This window comes from Lipotes vexillifer, unplaced genomic scaffold (genome assembly GCF_000442215.2).
Source record: "Lipotes vexillifer unplaced genomic scaffold, Lipotes_vexillifer_v1.1 scaffold342, whole genome shotgun sequence".
NCBI lineage: Eukaryota > Metazoa > Chordata > Mammalia > Artiodactyla > Lipotidae > Lipotes > Lipotes vexillifer.
In genome coordinates, this window is record NW_006786802.1 from 6,005,929 (window position 1) to 6,027,361 (window position 21,433).

The following is a 21,433-nucleotide window of genomic DNA, read 5'->3' on the forward strand; positions in this document are numbered from 1 at the left end:
CGGGGGGGTGGGCATGGAGACGGGGCTGGTGCCAATGATTTGCCACCCTGGGGAGGCTGGCGGGAGTGGGGGGCTGGGCACACGCTGTGGGGAGCGGGGTGTAGGCTGGGCGAGGCCCACCTTCCAACATTGTTGCCGAAGATGGGACTGAAGAAAGACATTCTTTTCGCATTTACTCTTTGTGTATTGAGCCCTTTTATGATTCATCAGTAAGTAAATATCAGCTGAGGGGTGATTTGTTTCTAACAAGCTTATAAAATACGGGCGTCATTTGTGGGCTTATTGGAGTGCTGATTATAAACACTCCCCCATGCCCACTCCTCTCTGTCAAATTAGCATTCAAAATACAAATATTGGATCTTTGGATCACTTTCTACTGTCTCTTTGGAAGCTGGCGCCACGGGAAGGGGCAGCGATAGGACCGTAGCCTCAGACGAGGAGCGTTTAGAACTCACTTAAAGGCTTGAGGGTTGGTGGGGGGGCGCTGGGCCCTCCGGAGGCTGGGGGCCACGAGGCCCTGTAAGCCCAGCTGCCCCTTTCGCCCTTCTCCTTGCCAAGTTTCCTCTGACCCAGCTCCTCCCGGCCCCCAGAGCCTGTCATCTTCAATCTCACGGAGGGTGCAGATCTGGGCAGGCTGCCTCTGGCCTGACGAGCCTTTGGAGCTGCCGCCTCTCCCCGTGGGCCAGGCCCAGGCTAGACCAAGGCCGAGGCAGCCACAGCCAAGCATTTCTGAGCATTTGCAGGGGCCTCCTCATGAAGGGTCATAAGGCCCCCTGGCATCTCTCGCCCACTTGGAGCCTCACTTCCCATCTCCCCACACCTCCCGGCCTCTGGTTTTGTGGTCACGAATCGTATCAGATTCCCCTTGCCTCTGAGGCATGAGCCTGCAACAGATCCCACCAGCTCACATGCGGGTGGTCACTCACACCTTTCAAAGCACCTTCACAGCCACGTGAAGGAGCTGGTGCTTGTGAGAGCCTGGAGGTGCCCTCCAAGCTCTACCAATGCCTCTGTAACTTCATTCCCATTTTACAGATGGGGAGACTGGGGCACAGATAGTTGACTTGCCAGGACACAGTGGCAGAACCCAGATTTGGAAAATGTCCTGCCCATCCCACTTGACAGATGATGGAACCAAACCTAGGTGAGAGGACTGATTTGCCCCCATGGAGGCGGGGACCGGATGGGGGCCAGCAGGCTGTGAGAAGCTGCCTGAGTGAGGCGTGGGGCTGCCGCCCAGAGTCTCTGATGGAAAAAAACACAGAGCAGGGCCTGAGTGGGGCCATGGAAATCTCTGGTTCCAGCCCCCTCTGCTCATAAATGGGGACACCGGGGCCAGAGAGGGGACACTGCCTTGCCATCATTGTCTTAATCGTTAATCAGCGGATTAAATTTTTTTTTATTAAAAAAGCTTTTATTCTACTTATTACAAGAGCTGTCCACGCTCTTTGCAGGAAAACTAGAAAATACAGTTGGCCCTCTCTATCCATGGGTTCCATGAAATCAATCAACTGGAGATGGGAGATAACTCAGGAAAAAAAATCCCGAAGGCTCCAGAAAGCAAAACTTTGAATGTGTCAGGCACCAGCAACTATTCAATAGCATTTACATTGTATTCACAACTATTTGCAAAGCATTTACATTGTACTAGGTATTATACATAACCTAGAGATGACTCATAGTTTATGGGAGGATGTACACTGGGTATATGCAAACATTAGATCATTTTAGGTAAGGAACTTGGGCATCCGAGGAGCACCTGCGGGGTTCCTGGAAACAATCCCCTGTGGATTCTGAGGGACGCCTGTACAGCCAAGCGAGAATAAGGAAAATGTATCCTGCCATCCAGAGATGACCCTCTGTCACCTTTGCCTGTGCCCTTTCAGCAATTTTTTCAATAAGCACACACTAATATAGTTATACCCCCCCCCTTCTTTTTTATTTCCAAAATAAGATTGTGTTGACTACCTGGTTTTCCTTATTTCCACTTAATTGGGTGTGAGGCAGGAGACAGTGAGAACGCACTGTCCCCTTAGAGAAGGTGTTTCTCTCTGATACACGGGGACTAACTTTGGTTTGTCTCTCGAGAACCGCCTTCCATTGAGTGAGCACTGATTGATTGCCCACTGTGTGCGGGCTCTTGCCAGGCACTGGGTACATGGAGAGAGGCGGGAACAGGTGCGAGTGCACCAAGGAGGTGGGGACAGGTCTCGGGTGCAAAGAGCAGGGGTCCCGTATGAGTCTGGAGGTAGGGGGGCAGGTGGCAGGACTCGCTCCTGTCGAGGTGGGAGCCTGAGCTGTGCTCTGAAGACGTCTTGCTGTTGGCAGGGAGGGGCAGAGGGCATTCAGGGGAGGGCCTCGCCCGTGGGGAGGCAGGGAGGTGAGCTCTGTTGTGACCTGGGCAGAAGGCCACCTGGGCCCCGTTTTCATGCTGGATCCCAGTCCCGCCGACATGTATGCAGCCCTCGGAAGGCCTATGAGATTCCTGCTTTTCTCAGCTCCGGACAAGGAGAAGGGAGCCATCCAGACAGAAGCAAGGATAGCGCCAGGCACTGTGCTGCCTGGAGGAGTCTTGTTGGAGACACGCTCTTGAATTTGGAACCAGAATTCAAGGTACTTTGCTAGAATCTGGCTTGTGGTTTCTGGATTGTCATTAAGGTTGGGCCTCTGTACATTCAGGGTGTGATTAAAGCATGCAGTGAAGGCTTTGGATTTCTTCCCCTCCCCCTGCCCCCCAGATTCTGAGGTTAACGTTGGGGGTGAAATTGGGACCACGGCCTTTGCTGTAGTGGGAACTACCGTACTGAGAACTGCTTTAATTTGTGGGAAGTGGAAATGGGTTCTGGGGGTGTGTGTGTGTGTGTGTGTGTGTGTGTGTGTGTGTGTGTGTCCACCTCCCGGTCATGTCCAGTGGGGATGGAGGCGTCATCTTACCAGAACAAGCCTTTCAATGACAGGGGGACCCTGTGTCCTCACACCGAGGCTCTGTCCTCCAGTGGAAATGCACTTGCATCCTGGGTGCTGGGTCAGCAAGGCTGTGATGTGGCCAGTGAGGAAGATCCAGGGCCCTGGTATGGGCCGGGCTGGGCTGCTGGGCACCCAACTCCTCTCAGCTGCTCCCCCTACAGAGGCTGCCAACCATCTGTCTCCCCTAGAGCTCCACCCCCCCACCCCAGGGGTCTTTTAGGGCCCAATTTGGGGTATTTTCAGGGTTTCTGGGTGACTGTATTGTCACACACACCAGGTCCCTTCATCTGGCCTCCCAAGCTCCTCACCCCTGAGCAGCTTGGGGGGCACGGATAGTGTCTCATTGACCTGTTACCCCAGGGCCTCACCCAGCACCTGACACAGTCAAAAACAACCCCAGGGCCTCACCCAGCACCTGACACAGTCAAAACACTGGTGCTTTGAGGCCCATTCACCCCGACAACAGCCCGATGAGGTTGGTACTGTGCCGGTTCTCATTTCACATTTGGGGCGACTGTGGCTTAGGGAGATTTGATCACTCATCCAACACCCAACAGCTAGTAAGAGGCAGCAGGGGCATTTGAACACTGGCTCTGAACCTACACTTCTCTCCACGTGCTGTGCTGGCTGAGTGCACCGAGTGAGCAAGTGAGGGGCTGTGTCCAGCCTCGAGAACAGCACGTTTCTTGGGGTGAGGGTAGGGTCGTAGGGCAGACTGGGTCCTGCTCTGTCACCATCCGGATGCTATTGGAACTCGATCCTAGGCATGTAGAGGGTGTCTGTGGACCCAGAGCCGTGTGTCTGAGCTCCTACGTCTGGGACAGCATTGAGTATGGGAACCCCCAGGCTGCATGCTCCAGGGAAGAGTCCAGAGCCATGAGGGTGGGGGTACAAATCTACTGACCAATCAGAGTATTAGCATTAATTGAGCACCTCATGTTTGTCTGGCCCAGTTAGAAACACCAGACAAGTAAAAAAAAAAAAAGGCTGTTTTTGTCTTCAGAGAATTTATTAGCCAGGACTGTGTGGGTTGCCGGTGACAGCAAGTCAAGTTAGCTTAAGCAAAGGGACGAATTTTTGGAAAGAACCCCCCCCTTTTTAAAAAAAAAATAAATTTATTTATTTATTTATTTATTTATTTATGGCTGCATTGGGTCTTTGTTGCTGTGTGCAGGTTCTCATTGTGGTGGCTTCTGTTGTTGCGGAGCACGGGCTCTAGGCACGCGGGCTTCAGTAGCTGTGGCTCGAAGGCTCTAGGGCGCAGGCTCAGTAGTTGTGGCGCACGGGCTTAGTTGCTCCACGGCATGTGGGATCTTCCCGGACCAGGGCACGAATCCGTGTCCCCTGCATTGGCAGGCGGATTCCTAACCACTGCGCCAGCGGGGAAGCCCGAAAGACCGCTTTTTATTTCACAAAACTGTGAACAGCTTTTGGTGCAAGTGGAACCGGAGACTCGAATGCCTGTGTAGGACTTTCTCTTGGAAGATTGTGGTTGGAAGGACAGAGGCAAAGCACGGAGAACTGTTGGTATCAAGGTGCAGAGTCAGGAATGAGCAAGGTCCTGAGAGCAAGGAGACCAGTGTGGCAGGGGGTGTGGGTGTGGCTGAAAATAGGGTGCTGGTTAGTGGGGCCTGGGCTGTTGAGCTTTCACTAGGAGAAAGGGAGCCACTGAAGGTTCTTGAGGACAAGAGTGAAATGATGGCCGTCAAGCCTGGGGAGGATTATCCAGTCATTGTGCTCAGGATGGACTGAGCGGGGAGAGACTGGGGCAGGCACGGTGAGCTGGGCCAGGAGGGCGGAGAGCAAAGGGTGAATCACCAGGTGTTAATGTGCTTTTTTCCCTGAGAGCGTCTATGAAGCTGTCTTTTCCAAGAAGCAAAAAGGCTAGATGCCAGCCAGATCTGTACAGAGGGACATTTTCCTGCCACGGTGCGTGGGCCTCGAGCCGCCTGCCTCTCATCACAGCTAATGGCAGCTGTTCCGCTTGCTGGGCCAGCGTGCAGGGTGGAGGGCTGCATGGGGGTGGCCTCCATCCCCGCCCCCCAACCTCTCAGCAGTTCGCCTGCTTCCTCCTCCTGCACAGGCTGCCCGTGTCCCCTGTTCTTCCGGGGGTAGGGGCTGTCAGGCGCTGTCAGTTAACTGCCCCCTTGGGCTAGGGGTGGTGGGTGGGATGGGAGCAGACCTCAGGCTTCGGGGCCCTGTAGGTGGGTGAAGGCGCGACCAGGTGTGGACAGAGCTGGCTGTGGGCAGAGGCAGACTGGCCGGCCTCTGGGAGCTGGGCTATGGCACCTAAGCTGCCTAGAGATGGCAGAGCCCCACCTGGTCTCTGCGTACTGGCCCCAAAGCATCCCAGATAACCGTGTGGGAGAGCTCGGCTCTGGGAGCTGAAGAAACCCACGTTAATGTCAGAAGTGAGCCTGGGGGGTCCGGCAGGCCTCCGTCTGGGTCTGTTGGAGAAAGAAAGAAAGGCGGGAGTGCTGTGCTTGCCCTCAGCAAGGTGCTAGTTTGGTGCTGATGGTCGAGGAGGGGTCGCGGGGAGAGCGGACCAGAGGAAAATTCCGTCTAAGGAAACGCCTTAGAGGGCCAGGCTGCAACGCTGAGCTTTGCCAGCTCCTGGGGCCCCTCAGCCGAACTGAAGACAGGACTGCTCCCCCAGGGCAGCTCAGTGTGGGTATTATGATGGGGATCATGTGACGATGTGAAGGCTGTATTGTTGACTTGAATGTATTCATTTATTCCACGTGGCCTTTGAATGCCCAATTTTCATTTTACTCGGGTCACAGAAAAGACCTGGTGCTTTGAGATGTAACCTGCAGAAGCAGAACCGGGAAACCGCACACCACTCAGTTAAGCCTTACAATTTCGAGCAGTCACTTCCTTCACGAGCAGTGGGGCTGAGCCAGTGTACAGGTGGGAATTCCCGGCATCGGTCATTCTCTCTCTTGGCCTTGACTGCCCATAGGTGTCCTCTGTCTGCTGATATTCTGCTGTTTCTCGGGGTGATGCAGGGAGCGGAAGACGCGGGTTGCTCAGTGGTGGGGTGCCAGGTGGGCCCCTGACGAGCTAGTGACCCCTAGTTAGTGACCCACCTCACAACCTATGGGTCAGAGTTACCCATTTATCTGGGTTGCGCCCTTCAGAGAAACCTCGTGACTCTCGAAGTTTCCTGCATCCACTGTGTTCTTATCTGCCCCGGGGAAAGCGACCACATAATTATCAGGGTAGAGGTTTAAGTTGAAGGTCAGAGAAGTTCACATCTGAGCATTTCCCACGCAGAGCAATTGTAATAAACACTAACAGGCAAAAGGGACGAGGCGTTCTTTACAACATTTGGGAACGCACATACCACAACTCAGTAAGTATTTATCCAGCACCGGCTGTGTGCCACACACTGTTGTCGGTTCTGGGATTACGGTGTCGAACAAGACGGGGGACAGCCCGTGCCCTTGCCTCGCTTGCAGTGTGCACAGCGCTGGCCAATAGAGCTTTCTGCCAGGATGAAAACCTTCTACGGCATCCCACTTGGTCGTCGCTAACCGCATTGCTGTTACACACTTGAAGTGCAGAACTGAAGTTTTAATTTTATTTAATTAATTTAGATTTAAATAGCCACTTGAGTAATGACCATATTGGACAGTTCACATCCAGCAGATGCATACTTTTGAAAACTTTGCAATAGCAATCGGTTATTATTTTCTAGTCTTGTCACATGTTTCATGGTGAATTGCAGTTTCTAGGCTGAGCACTAGGTCTTCTTGCTTTAAGTATTAGGAGCTGCAGGGATAATTCTGTGTCTACCTGGATTGGAAAACTTTAAAAAAGAAAAATGGTGCTACCAGCCTCCTGCATGGGTGCCCTGTGTTCGTGTGCATGTGGGTAGCTGTCTGGTTTTTTGGTGCATTGCTGGTGCTCCTCTTAAAAAATGATCTTGGTAGGGGAAAAAACGATGTCAGCACAGAGACAACCCTTGTAGTTGAAGCAGGGGTAATTCATGTGTCCCTGGCAGGGTCGGTGACAATAAGAGTTTTGCAGCCTGCCTGTCCCGTTAATTGTATGTTATTAGAGGCCGTTAATCTGAGGATTATTAGCGTGATGGATTTTTAAGCAGTTGCCTTGTTGTGGAACACTTGAATCTGAAGACCAGGGATATACATCAGTAGGTGTTTGGCGTGTTAAGAAGTGGGTCCCCAGGGGATGTAGCAGAATCTTTATTTTCTGAGCGTCTTTGTCTTTTGCAGGTGCGGGGGCCGGTGTGTGAGGAGGGCCATGGAAGGTCTTCATCAGTAGGATGTTTCAAGCCCCCAGAGTCTCAAGTTCTGGAAGTTTGGATTCTTTAGAACTCCAAGAGTTCCCTGTCCCTCAAGTTCTCAGTGAAGGCCCACCGGTCTGTCTGTGGTTGATTTGATCATTCACTCATTTATTTCGCTCTCTTTCCTTAAAGTAGCTGAGATCGGCACCTCCCATCTCTTGGAGGACCTGTCCAGGGCCTGGTTGGTGACTTTTCTTTTGCCAAAGAAGTCTGTAAGCAGAGCTGTCTGCAAAGATCGTGTGTTTTCTCATTAACCATCCAGGGCTGGGTTCCCTGGCAGCACGGAAGCAGATCCTAGCACCAGAAGGAGCCTCCCTCCATCAAGGACCCGGTCCAGCGGGGCCAGCCTCTGTTTGAGATTCTTAGAGCACCGGGGCCCTTAGGGAGCTCTGTGCATGGGCCCAGCTATGAAGAAGGGCTGACCATTCCCAGGGGGTGGGGGAACACATGAACCTGAGTCGTGTCCTCGTCTCAGGCTCTGCTTCGACCTCCATAGAAATCCCAGTGAGTTTTAAGAGAAAGGAACTAGGAGAAGAACCAGGAAGAAATATGAAACTCTGGTCGCAGGAGCATCTGAGGGGAGATGGAGTAAACTCCTGTGGTCAGAAGCAGGGAGCTGCAGCGAGCCACAGCTGAGCAAAAGGGTTTGAAATCTGGACACAGCTTTTGCCCTCGCAAATATGAGGAGGGGTGTGGAGGCGGAAGAGGATAGAGACAAGGAAAATTGACCCAGAGGCATTTTGTGGGTGGATGTAACATAGATTGCATACTAAGGGTGCTAAGGGCTGCTAAGGGCTCTTGAAATGCTAAGGGTGCTAAGGGCTCTTGAAATGTTTACTGAAGGTGGATTCAACTGCCCTGGTGACTCCCGCAGAGGGCTTGTGTTACAAGACCCTGGGTGTGGAGTTTCAGGGTCGAATCATGTGGGAAAGAACCAAAGCAGTGATAGTAGCAGTGGCGGTGGTGCTGTAATCCTCCTTTTCACTCACTCTTCAGAGCAGCCCTGTGAGGGAGGCGACTTTCTCCCCATTTCACAGATGAGGAGACTGAGGCCTGGAGGGAAAGTGCTCAGCCCAGTCACCCTGCAGGTCTGAGGGGAGCCAGGAATATCTTCTGAGCTGCCTAGTTCATGGGTGTGTTTTTCCCCCCACTCCCAAAAGAAGACCATCTTGATGAAACAAGGGTGGGAGAGAGGCAGTCAGTTGAACTGTCCTGTTTGCTGTGATGGGAAATCTCAAGGGAAATTTACCCGGAATCATGCTCAGGCTTAACTGACCCCTAGCTAAGATCCATCTGACATGGCTCTTGGGAGCAGTCGGTCAATGGAACCATCTGGAGTCTTCTGATTTGAGTTTCGGAGGAGAGAGCGAGCGAGCACTTGTAACTTAGGATAGCAGCGTGCTGGAGACGGGCCCTGGCCAGATGGCCGTCTTGCCACGGGAACCCTGGAGTGGGTGCACGGGCGGCTGATCCGGCCAGGCCCTCGGGGGTGTGTGTGCAGGAAGAAGGGCCTGTAGTTGTCCCCTCAGCCTGTTTCCCCAAACCCCATGTCAACAATTCCCCCAGGTGCAGAGAGCGATGCACATCTACTCGACATCCCTGTCCCGCCTCAAGGCTGGAAACACGCCTCTTCCGACCCTAGAATAAAGCCAGGCAGCCTAGTGATCTAGCCAGGCTGAAACAACGCCTGAGTACCAGATGAGAGTAGAAATCTCAGAGTCCCACTCCTTTGGTGGACTTTTACCGGATGGCAAGAGGGCCCAGTGCTTCCGGCTAGAATGACGTGAGACGTTGGGGAGGGTAACCCTTTCCACCTGCCTATGCCAACCAGCATGTGGATGGAGCTACATTCTGCCGAGATGGGGAATTCAGCCTCCCCTTTTCCTGCCAACTGGTAGCCTCCGTGTGGAGATGCCGTGTCAGTTTATTGGGGCGTTGGCATCCTTGTCCAAGGCGGATGTTGGTGGGTACCTGGGTAAATAAGTATAAATAGTTTTCTTTCTGATATGTGACCAGATTATTTTCCAGTTGATTTCAAGCCTTGGCCCCAAGTGGCCCACAGATCAAAAAAAGATAAGGGTCAGTTACAAGGTTGAGCTCATTCTCCGTCGCCATGGCAACTGACCTCAGGCAACCCTCAGAGGACTACACCCAGCTCCCCAGGTGATATTTTTACTGTCCACGCCATCAATCCCAAGCCTTTCAAAACTCAGGCTGCCTAATTGTCAGGGCTCTGTTTTGAAGAGGCCCCAGGTCCCCTGTGGGGCCCCAGTTCAGGCTGCCAGAGCTCATTTATAAGCCTTTCTGAAGCATGGGGGACCATGAGATGGGTCCCTCCTGGCCAGAGAGGTCTGGGAAGGTGCCTCTGAGGGGAGGAGGGAGGGCACAGCCCATCCTCCAGGATCAATTAAGAAAATGGGGGCCCAAAATGGGGGCAGCGGTGGTGGGGCGTGCCTTCAAGCAATGGTTGGGTATTCTTGAGTGATGGGAGGCCCTGGGCAGCCCCGAGCACCCTGGCACTGGGGGTCTGGGGCCGTGGGGATGCTGAGGTGGCCTGGGGGAGTGTTAGCTGCCCACTGCAGAGTCTGCCCTCCAAAGACACCCTCACCATTTTCATCCCGGTCACAAAAACAGGAAAGTGTTTCCCATTGTCGAGGATTTCTCAGCCTTCTGTAAAGTGTGGACCAAAAGCAACTGTGGAAAAGTGTACTCCTTTTTAGACATCCGAGACATACAACCCTGGTGAAGGTACAGCTTCATCACAACAGCCCTTTTATAGAGCTCGGTGCTCCTTAAACTTGAATGCACACCCAGATCATTGGGGCATGTTTAAAATGCAGATTCTCATTCTGTGGGTCTGGGTGGGGCCTGAGGTTCTGCATTTCTGACCAGCTCCCAGGTGATGCCAGAGACCACACCTTGCCCAGCAGGGACATAGATCCTGGAGGGCAGCTGGGGCCTACTGGGTTGGGGATCCCAAGATCAGCCCTTGCCCCCGCTTCCAGGCTCCCTGATTTCGGCCTGGCCTCTGGTGAAGGAGCCCGCCTCAGACCCTGTTTCCTCCTTTGCCCCTCGTCAACCTCAGCCCAAATGTCATCCCTCCGCTTTCCTCTTGGCTTGCCTGGGTTCACTTCCTGTGGTATTTAATGACAGATCAATAGATAAACAGCCTGATCTGGCTGCCCAGATATTATTATCTGCCTGCCCTCTTCTCTTCTGCCCAGAGGTCTTTGTTCTTTATAGAGAACAAAGGACGGAGGTCCCCATCGGCTCTTGTTTCTCTTACCTGTCTGTTCGCGGTTGGTCATTTACTGGCGTGGCGTCAGAGAGGTCCTCTCCCAGGGTCCTCCTCTTGCCTTCGCATTTGCTGCTTCTTCCTTATCGCCATGTGCCCTGCATGTGACCGAGCCTGGGCCCCTGGACCTCGGGGGCCTTTACTTGACCTGACCCTTGGGGTGGGCCGTGGGCTCAGCCCCTGGTACTGTGGAATTGAAGTCTGGTGAAGTTCGTTACCCGAGCTGGTGACAGAGGATTTCAGCTCGGCCAGGCAGCCTGTGTACCCCTCTTCAGCTCCCTCCGTTTGCAGAGATGCTGTTGCAGGGACAGCGCTGCAGCCTGGGGCTGGCCCAGGCTGTGTCACTGTGGGCAGTGCCACCTCCCGTCACCTGGGAAAAGTCCCCAGCGCTCCTGCCACCTGTAGCTGGCGCTGGTGCTGGCAGGGGGGCCCACCTGGCTCAGACATGGAAACGTGGAGGGTGGGTCTGACTGTCCTCCTTCTTGCCAGAGGTTTTTGGGTGATTGAGGAGCAGAGGGTGGCTTGCTAGGTCCCAGGTCTCAAGTCCTGTGGCCTTTTTGGTATTTTCTAAAGCCAGAGAGGGCTGCTTGTGGTGACCAGCATGCACCCCACCCCCGCCTCACTCTGCCCCCTCCCTGGTAGGGGCTCTGCCCTCTAAGCTTCTTTTCCTCTTCTGTCAGTTGAGGGAGCCCCTCGGTGCCTGCACTCCTGGACAAGGCCATCTTGTGACGGTCCAAACAGCAAGTTTCTGAAGGCAAGAACAGCTTTCATAAGCCCTCAGTCCTAAAAGTTTCGGGGGGGCCACTGGTGTCTGCTAACTGGCATTTACCAGTATCTCCTCCCCATGTTCCAAGCATTGTATTAAGTGCTTTACACAAATCGTTCATTCCCTATTTACTGAGCACCTACTTTGTGCCAGGCCCTGTTCCAGGCACTGGTGACATAGCAATGAGCAAAATAGCCCTCATGGAGCTTATATTATTCTTTCTGTGTGTGTGTGTTCTGTGTGTACGTGTGAAAAAGAGAGTCAGTGAGTTAAAATAAACAATCATCTCTGTACGATGCCAGATGGCAGTGAGCATTCTCAAGGAAATTCAAGGTGGGTAAGGCTCTAGAAAGGATGGGGTGTGTGTGCTGTCTTTGCCGGTGGGGGGGTGTCTGGGTAGGCCTCGGTGGTGGCATCATCTGCGCAGACACCTGGATGAAGTGAGGGGAGGGGGATGAAGAGCTGATCTGGAGGAAGGGTGTCTCAGTGAGGGCAGTTGTCCTGTGGCAGAAGAAGCCTGCTTGGCCACCTTACAAAACCCTGTGATGATGCTTCCCATTTTCTAGCAGAAGCAGCTGAAGCTCAGAGAGGTTAACGAACTTATCCAAGTACACACAGCGAGTGGGTGGTGGAATGGGATTCAAACCCAGGTGTTTCTGGTTCTAACTTTTGTGTCCTTAATTGCTGCTTCCTGAATGGAGGTAGCTAATCATGTCCCCTGTCTCCACAGGTGGCCGTCACTGGTTCTCTCCTAGAGGGGTATACGCATGAACGGTACCGCTCTCAGGGGCAGCTTTTCCCAGTGGGGTCCCTGCGTAGAGAAGGGCCAGGCAGGGCCCACGGCTATGGTGGGAGCGGGTCATGCTCAGTGCATTAGAGTCCAAGAACAATGCCCTGTCCCCTCCCCACTGCAGCCTGCTGCCCCTCCCTCCCAGGCAGCAAATTATGGCCTCGGAGTGTGTGCCCAGGCCTGCCTTTGACATCAGTGGGGCCCACCTGAGCTTCACCTTCAGGATTCTGATAATCAGCTTTCTCTCCTCCTGGCTTCCCCCAAGACCTGTATGGAAATAAGTATGTGTCTGCCAGGGATCAAATGCTTTTGGAGACAAAAGTCGGTACCGAGGACATTACAGGGAGCTATCATCTCGGCACGATGCTCTTCCACAAAGCCCTCTGCTCCTCTTTTGGGCTGACACAGTTTCAGCCTGAAAGGTTCCAGCAGGCTGACTTGGTTTTAAGCAAAAGCACATCCTATTATTTTTTTGAGAAATGAAGTGTAAAATTAACACTTATTATTCCTGAGCAGAGGAAAAAAATAAAAGAGAGAGAGGGACTCTGGGATTTTCATGCTTGTCGGGTTGTTTGTTTGGCAGTTTGGGTCTTTATTTATTTTTATTTTTTAAAAATCATAATAAATCAATAGATTCCCCGTGCCAGCCCTGACTTATGGGGACTGGGAGGCATGATCCGGCACAGCAAGCAGGTGAAATCTGCATTTCACTTTACAGATGAGCGGGGCTGCATAATTCACTTGAGTTGCGTGGGTCTCTCTTATGGACGCCTGTCATGTGCTATAAAGAAAAGAAAAAAAAAAAAAAAAACAGAAAGAAGGGGAAGCGATTGTGCATCTTCACTCACAAAATCCTCCAGCCCCACGCCGGGGCAAAGGGGCCTGTGGACTCCCAGACAGCTTTGTCATTCTGCTCCAAGGTGTCGCCGAGCCTGTGTGATCTTATATAATTCAGGAAAGTTACTCTCCGAGAGTGCTGCTGTCTTCAGACCCTGCAACTTGGGATGGAATGAGAGGTTGTCAGCGCCGGTGGGGTGAGAGTGATGGTGACAGTGAGTTCTCTCTATAGCCACGGGCTGGCTGGGTATTGGGTCACGGGCACGTAAAGGAGTGTTTGCACACTAACTAGGGCAGCCCCTGCCACCCCTCCCCACTGTTTTTTTGGATGGTTTTATAGGCAGAGGTGCACATAATGGGCCCCCCAGGGAGCCCCTCTAGCCCCCCACCGGTGGGGAGAGGACCTCGTCCTTCAGGAAGATTTGCAAATCAGAAGGTCTCCCTTCAAGTGGGAGAGGTTCCCAGGTCTATGGGAAGCCCTCAGGCTTTATTATTTTTCACCCACTTTTACTTTTTTGCTTGTTTTATTTTCCCTCTCCTGTCTCCCAGGTTTGACTCTTAAACACGTTAGGTGGGGAGTGAGGAAAGGGACCAGATAGCTGTCTATCGGGCTCTTGATCTAATTATCCCGGAACCTCACATGGGCACCGGTTTGGGGCTGTGATTTGCTTAAATGGCAGCTGTTTAGGCCCCGGAACCGGCTTGCAACTCTAGTCCGCCTGACTGTGCACATATTTATGAACATGGGTGCAGGGTGTAGCTGCGTCTATGAATCGGGGGGACCAGCTGATGAATTGCTCAGCGCTCGGAGGACGGAAAGTGACTGTCAGACATGATTTCTCTGATTTATAAGTTGCATTCTTTGTCCTCTCCCTGTTTGTGTATCAGATGGGCACGTCTCCATTCACAGCCAAGTGGATAAGGGCCCTCACTCGGCAGACAGCAGTAAATCCTCCTTTGCCATCTCAAGCCCAGGGAACCCACTCTAGCTGGGCAGAGGGAGAGAGACCGGCCAGGGCATCTCTTCTCCATGAATATTTCCTGAGCCCCTCCTGTGGGCCCAGGTGGAGCCTCATGCTTTGGGGACAAGAGGAGAGGACATTATCTGTGCCTATAGCCTAGTTGCCAGGATCGGGAAGACCCATGGGATATGGTTAGGTGAATCCAGGGTCACTGTGCCCAGCCAGGGGCAGCCTTGCAAGCTGGCATAGTCGGGGAGGCTGCCTGGAGGTGGTGTGCAGGTGGGATGCGTAAGGATAGGGAGGTCTTTGTATCTTGTTCAGAGTACCACCCCCAGCTGGTTGTGTTACCTCAGCAAGTGGTCTAATCCTCTGAACCCATTTTTTCTCTCCTAGAAACGTGGCTTTCCCAGCAAGCAGGGTTAATTCTGAGAGTCAATTTGTTATAAACTTAAACTTCAGTTAACTATAATAGAAACCTCTGTACAGTCATCATTTTCACATACCCTCTGCCTCATTAATGTGCAGGAGATGTCCACATCCTAACAGGGAGGGCGTATATAAGGGGGGTATCTCTCTCATTCATTCATTCATTCACTCATTCCTTACTCTGTGCCAGGCTCTGCGAAAGCACTGTTTGGGCGGGGGAGGGGGTGAGCAGGGCATGTGTTGGGGGGGTCTTCTGAGGCAGTCCCCTCACACTGGAGGCCATCTCTAATTATGATGAGAACCTCCCCGAGGGAAGTGGAGGATGTGCGTTGGGGCCTGTGAGGCGAGCGTGCTGAGCCTGCCCTGTGTCCCAAAACTTGTCAATGAATTCCTTTTTCGCCAGTATAAATGGAAGATCAGCTTGAATCTCTGTCGGGTGCATGTGGCCTAGTTGCTGGGGCTCCAGGGGCGTGACAAACACCCGGAAGATTCCAGCCAGTGGGCTATGTGGGGCAGGCCCACCTGCACACGCACGTGTGTGTTTGCGCCTCTGCGGTGGGGTGCCAGGCGGGGGTGGGGGTGGGGGAAGGCTGGGCCAGGGGGATGCCTGCTGTCCCTGCCAGCCCCTGCCAGGGCCTGGGGACCCAGGGACTCGCCAGGAGCCTCAGCCCATCTGTGTTTGTGTTTTGCCACTGGCAGAGCCCCTCTGCTACCTAATTCTTGCCTTTGAGGGCTAATCGGAGCACCTGGCACCTTTGGTGAGGCTGGTTCCCTGGGGGAGCCCGAAGGGGAGCCTGTGTCCTTGGCTGTCCCAGATAATACTCTCCCTGATACTGGCACGCTTGGCAACAAACACCTATTGAGTGCTTGTTGTGTGCCAGGGGCTGGTCAAAACCCCTTTTCATGTATTAAAGGAGTATTAACTCATTTAATTCTCACATCAGCTATAAGAGGAAGGCTATTTGATGGGGGGGGGAAATTGGCTTTTTTTAACATTAATTTATTTATTTTATTTATTTTTCTGGCTGTGTCAGGTCTTGGTTGTGGCATGTGCGATCTTCACTGAGGCGTGCGTGATCTTTTGTTGTGGCACGTGGGCTCTCTAGTTGAGGCGCGTGGGCTCAGTAGTTGCCCCATGGCACGTGGGATCTTAGTTCCCCGACCAGGGATCCAACCCGCATCCCCCTCATTGGAAGGCAGATTCTTTACCACTGGACCACCAGGGAAGTCCCAGGATTGACGTTGTTTTAAAGCCTGTTTTTCAAAGGCTTTTTAAAAAGCACTTTTAGGTTTACAGTAAAATCGAGAGGAAGATACAGACTTTCCTTCTATCCCCTGCCCCACACGTGCATAGCCTCCCGCGTTTTCAACATTACTCACCATGATGGTACATTTTTTTTGCAAATATGAACCTAAAGTGAAGCATCATAGTCAACTAAGGTCCGTAGTTTTCCTAGGGGCTCACTCTTGGTGTACATTCTATGGGTTTGGACACATGTATAATGATATATACCTATTAGCATAATATCATACATAGTGGTATCATGTCCTAAAATTCCTCTGTGCTCTGCCTATTCATTCCCTACCAAGCCCCAGTAACCACTGAGCTTTTTATTGTCTGCATAGTTCTTCCAGAATAGTTGGAATCATACAATATGTAGTGTTCTTCAGATTGGCTTCTTTCACTTAGTAATATGCATTTAAGGTTCCTCAATGTCTTTTTTTTTTTTAATTAATTAATTTATTTTTGCTGTGTTGGGTCTTCGTTTCTGTGTGAGGGCTTTCTCTAGTTGCGGTGAGCGGGGGCCACTCTTCATCGCGGTGCGCAGGCCTCTCACTATCGCGGCCTCTCTTGTTGTGGAGCACAGGCTCCAGACGCGCAGGCTCTGTAGTTGTGGCTCACAGGCCTAGTTGCTCCGCGGCATGTGGGATCCTCTCAGACTGGGGCTCGAACCCGTGTCCCCTGCATTAGCAGGCAGATTCTCAACCACTGTGCCACCAGGGAAGCCCCAATGTCTTTTTGTTAAGCGCTGAATAATATTCCATTGTCTGGATGTATCACAGTTCATGTGTCCACTCATCTACTGAAGGATATCTTGGTTGCTTCCAAGGTTTGGCAATTTTAAATAAAGCTACTATAAACATCCATGCACAAGTTTTTGTGTGGACCTAAGTTCTCAACTCCTTTTGGTAAATACCAAGGAGTGAGATTGCTGGATCATATGGTAAGAGTATGTTTAGTTTTTTTTTTGTTTTTTTTTTTTTGCGGTACGCGGGCCTCTCACTGTCGTGGCCTCTCCTGTTGCGGATCACAGGCTTCGGATGCGCAGGCTCAGCGGCCATGGCTCACGGGCCCAGCCGCTCCGCGGCATGTGGGATATTCCCGGACCGGGGCACGAACCCGCGTCCCCTGCATCGGCAGGCGGACTTTCAACCACTGCGCCACCAGGGAAGCCCGAGTATGTTTAGTTTTATAAGAAGCTGCCAAACAGTCTTGCAAAGTGGCTGTGTTATTTTGCATTCTCACCAACAGTGAATGGGAGTTCTGTTGCTCCACATCCTTGTCAGCATTTGGTATTGTCTGTGTTCTGGATTTTGGCCATTCTCGTAGGTGTGTAGTGTTAAGGGAGCTATTATTGAGTGTTTTAGAAAAGAGGAAACCGAGGCACAGAGAGGTTACATAACTTGCCCAAGATCATGCAGTAAGTAGCAGAGTCAGGTTCCAACCCTGGGTGATGTGACACTCGAGCTGGGGCGATTCTCCGTCACTGCTACTGACCAGTGGGCCGCACTGGTCACTGGTATGGCCCCTTTCATTCTCTCACAGCCCTGTGAGGCAGGGACTCGGGTGACCCTCATCTACTGAAAGTGAACTGTTGCCCAGGCCACATGGCTTGAAGAAGAAACCAGGATTTGAACTCTGCCCTGCTGATCCTGGGTCGGGGCACCAGACCTCAGCTCTGCTGGTGGGAAGCTGGCGCTCAGGTCACCCCCTCTTCCCTGTGTACCTTTGAGTGAGGGTTTAGGGTCACTCAGCTCCCAGGTGGGGAGATGGAGCTGTGTTCTGATCTGGAAGCAGCAAAGGGTGTCTTCCCACTGTCCGTGAGCACTGGGTAGACCGTCTGTTTAAAAATTTTTAAAAGAGCACTTTGTTGTTTTTTGCAATATCTTCCAGGGGCTGCCCATCCCTCTTAGAGTAAAATCCCCAAGCCCTCTAGTGGCCGGCAAGGCCCTTTGCGACGTGCATCCCTGGGTCCCCACTGTCCCATGATGTCCCTGGCCCGCCAACCGTCAGGCACTGCCCCCTCGCTACCATCCAGATGGCCCCGCGTGGGCGCACCTCAGGGCCTTGCCCTCGACTTTCCCCTCAAGAGCTCCCTGTGTTACCTCGTCACCTCCTGACGCTTATGTGTTGATTGTCTTTATTATCTGTCTCCCCACCACTAGAATGGGGGCAAGTGCATTATCCGCTTAGCTCCCCACAGAATCCCCGCCTGGCACACAGTACATGCTCGATTAATGGTCTATTGGATTTTTAAAAATTTTGGTTGGACTCCCTTCCCCATGCGGACCCCATCCTGGGCCCCTCTCCTCTATGATACAGTCTAGGATTCAAGCTACTTACCTTGTTGCTAGACCAGCAGGAGAAATCACAGCAAATGACATATTCAAGAGCCAGATATCTGGGGCTGGCGCCCCCTGGGATCTGTTAGCCTTCCGGGAGCTGGACCATCTAGAGCTGGGATGGGTCTGGGCATCCATAGCCCCTCCCCAGCCCTGGTTCTGGGGGTCAGGGAGAGCTGGCCTGGGGTGTACTGGGGGCATGTGGACTCCTGCAGGAGGACACGGTGTGCAGGGTTGCTGACTGGCCGTGGCTCTCCTTGCAGAGGAAGGCATCAACCATGAGTGTAAGCTGTGCAACCAGATGTTCGACTCCCCGGCCAAGCTCCTCTGTCACCTCATCGAGCACAGCTTCGAGGGCATGGGCGGCACCTTCAAATGTCCCGTGTGCTTCACAGGTAAGTGTGCCTGGCGGGGAGCACGTGGGGAGAGGGAAGGGACCCAGGGGCCCGGCCGCTTCAATCCCTGGCCCTCAGCATCTGGTGGCCCCAGAGCTCACGGGGAAGCCCCGAGGGATCCGCAGCCCTATTGTTCCACCTGCCTCCACATAGAGCTGACCCCGGCCCTTCCTGGCTTCGCTCTCTCTCTCTCTCCTCTTCGGCAGCGTGGGTTCCTAGCCCTCCTCCCACCCCTGCACTCAACTGCTGCCACGCTTTTTCCCACCCAGCCTTGCCCTTCCTTGCAGTTGGCCCTTCACGGGCCCCAGGCTCGTCTCTGAGCTCTGTCCAGCACCAGTGGGGTTCCCCCTTTGCACACCTCCTGTCTCCCCCTCCTCCCTGGCCTGTCCCAGCCCCTGCTTCATCCGTGCTCCAGGCTGGAGGGGTCAAGGGCTATGTTTAGTTTTATAAGAAGCTGCCAAACAGTCTTGCAAAGTGGCTGTGTTATTTTGCATTCTCACCAACAGTGAATGGGAGTTCTGTTGCTCCACATCCTTGTCAGCATTTGGTATTGTCTGTGTTCTGGATTTTGGCCATTCTCGTAGGTGTGTAGTGTTAAGGGAGCTATTATTGAGTGTTTTAGAAAAGAGGAAACCGAGGCACAGAGAGGTTACATAACTTGCCCAAGATCATGCAGTAAGTAGCAGAGTCAGGTTCCAACCCTGGGTGATGTGACACTCGAGCTGGGGCGATTCTCCGTCACTGCTACTGACCAGTGGGCCGCACTGGTCACTGGTATGGCCCCTTTCATTCTCTCACAGCCCTGTGAGGCAGGGACTCGGGTGACCCTCATCTACTGAAAGTGAACTGTTGCCCAGGCCACATGGCTTGAAGAAGAAACCAGGATTTGAACTCTGCCCTGCTGATCCTGGGTCGGGGCACCAGACCTCAGCTCTGCTGGTGGGAAGCTGGCGCTCAGGTCACCCCCTCTTCCCTGTGTACCTTTGAGTGAGGGTTTAGGGTCACTCAGCTCCCAGGTGGGGAGATGGAGCTGTGTTCTGATCTGGAAGCAGCAAAGGGTGTCTTCCCACTGTCCGTGAGCACTGGGTAGACCGTCTGTTTAAAAATTTTTAAAAGAGCACTTTGTTGTTTTTTGCAATATCTTCCAGGGGCTGCCCATCCCTCTTAGAGTAAAATCCCCAAGCCCTCTAGTGGCCGGCAAGGCCCTTTGCGACGTGCATCCCTGGGTCCCCACTGTCCCATGATGTCCCTGGCCCGCCAACCGTCAGGCACTGCCCCCTCGCTACCATCCAGATGGCCCCGCGTGGGCGCACCTCAGGGCCTTGCCCTCGACTTTCCCCTCAAGAGCTCCCTGTGTTACCTCGTCACCTCCTGACGCTTATGTGTTGATTGTCTTTATTATCTGTCTCCCCACCACTAGAATGGGGGCAAGTGCATTATCCGCTTAGCTCCCCACAGAATCCCCGCCTGGCACACAGTACATGCTCGATTAATGGTCTATTGGATTTTTAAAAATTTTGGTTGGACTCCCTTCCCCATGCGGACCCCATCCTGGGCCCCTCTCCTCTATGATACAGTCTAGGATTCAAGCTACTTACCTTGTTGCTAGACCAGCAGGAGAAATCACAGCAAATGACATATTCAAGAGCCAGATATCTGGGGCTGGCGCCCCCTGGGATCTGTTAGCCTTCCGGGAGCTGGACCATCTAGAGCTGGGATGGGTCTGGGCATCCATAGCCCCTCCCCAGCCCTGGTTCTGGGGGTCAGGGAGAGCTGGCCTGGGGTGTACTGGGGGCATGTGGACTCCTGCAGGAGGACACGGTGTGCAGGGTTGCTGACTGGCCGTGGCTCTCCTTGCAGAGGAAGGCATCAACCATGAGTGTAAGCTGTGCAACCAGATGTTCGACTCCCCGGCCAAGCTCCTCTGTCACCTCATCGAGCACAGCTTCGAGGGCATGGGCGGCACCTTCAAATGTCCCGTGTGCTTCACAGGTAAGTGTGCCTGGCGGGGAGCACGTGGGGAGAGGGAAGGGACCCAGGGGCCCGGCCGCTTCAATCCCTGGCCCTCAGCATCTGGTGGCCCCAGAGCTCACGGGGAAGCCCCGAGGGATCCGCAGCCCTATTGTTCCACCTGCCTCCACATAGAGCTGACCCCGGCCCTTCCTGGCTTCGCTCTCTCTCTCTCTCCTCTTCGGCAGCGTGGGTTCCTAGCCCTCCTCCCACCCCTGCACTCAACTGCTGCCACGCTTTTTCCCACCCAGCCTTGCCCTTCCTTGCAGTTGGCCCTTCACGGGCCCCAGGCTCGTCTCTGAGCTCTGTCCAGCACCAGTGGGGTTCCCCCTTTGCACACCTCCTGTCTCCCCCTCCTCCCTGGCCTGTCCCAGCCCCTGCTTCATCCGTGCTCCAGGCTGGAGGGGTCAAGGGCAGCTCTGCCGGCCAAGTCCCCAGCCCCCAGACTGGCTGCCGGCCCAGGCGAGTGGCTGTCCCGGCCTGAGGCGAGTCTCAGGGGCTCTGCCGGCCCTCCTCCTGCTGCCCAGATGGCAGCCGGTGTGCGTGGGGGAGGCTGGCCTTGCCCTGCCTCTCCCTGACATCTGTCGTCTGCCACGGCGGGAAGCCCACCCTGGGGAGGGCGCCTGGCAGGAGGGGATCTCTGAAGCGCTCACCTCCCAGACACACAGCTGCTTCAGGGCCACCTCCTGTGTGCGCCCAGGGTCCAGACCACATGGAGGATACAGCCACCGGGAGGCCGGGGCTGTGACCTGCTCTGTGACAGGCCCGAGGAAGGGGCTCCGTAGCGGGGGGAGTCCCCGCACACTCACACCCCTCTGGAGTTCCCAGGAGTCTTGGCACACACTGGTGCCTCTTCCCTCTCAATCCCTCCATCTCAGGAGGCCCCACCCATCTGTTACCATCCCACTCTGTGAGCTGGGTCGGGGGCTGGCACCAAGGGGCCTCAGTTGCCAGGTCTGCCCATCCAGGACATGGGGGGCCCTGTGTGGAGATCCGAGGATGCTGACAACCTCAGCAAGATGAGTGATTCCTGTTAATTGAGTACCTTCCTG

General features: G+C 53.7%; 1 protein-coding gene across 1 annotated transcript in view; it reads left to right on the forward strand.

Moving 5' to 3' along the window:
- The window catches only part of ZNF423 (zinc finger protein 423), a 281,514-nt gene that overhangs the window by 228,420 nt on the left and 31,661 nt on the right, over positions 1-21,433 (forward strand). The window contains exon 5 of the mRNA XM_007459483.1: positions 18,240-18,371. Coding sequence (XP_007459545.1) covers positions 18,240-18,371 — 132 coding nt within the window. The remainder of the gene's footprint in view (positions 1-18,239; positions 18,372-21,433) is intronic.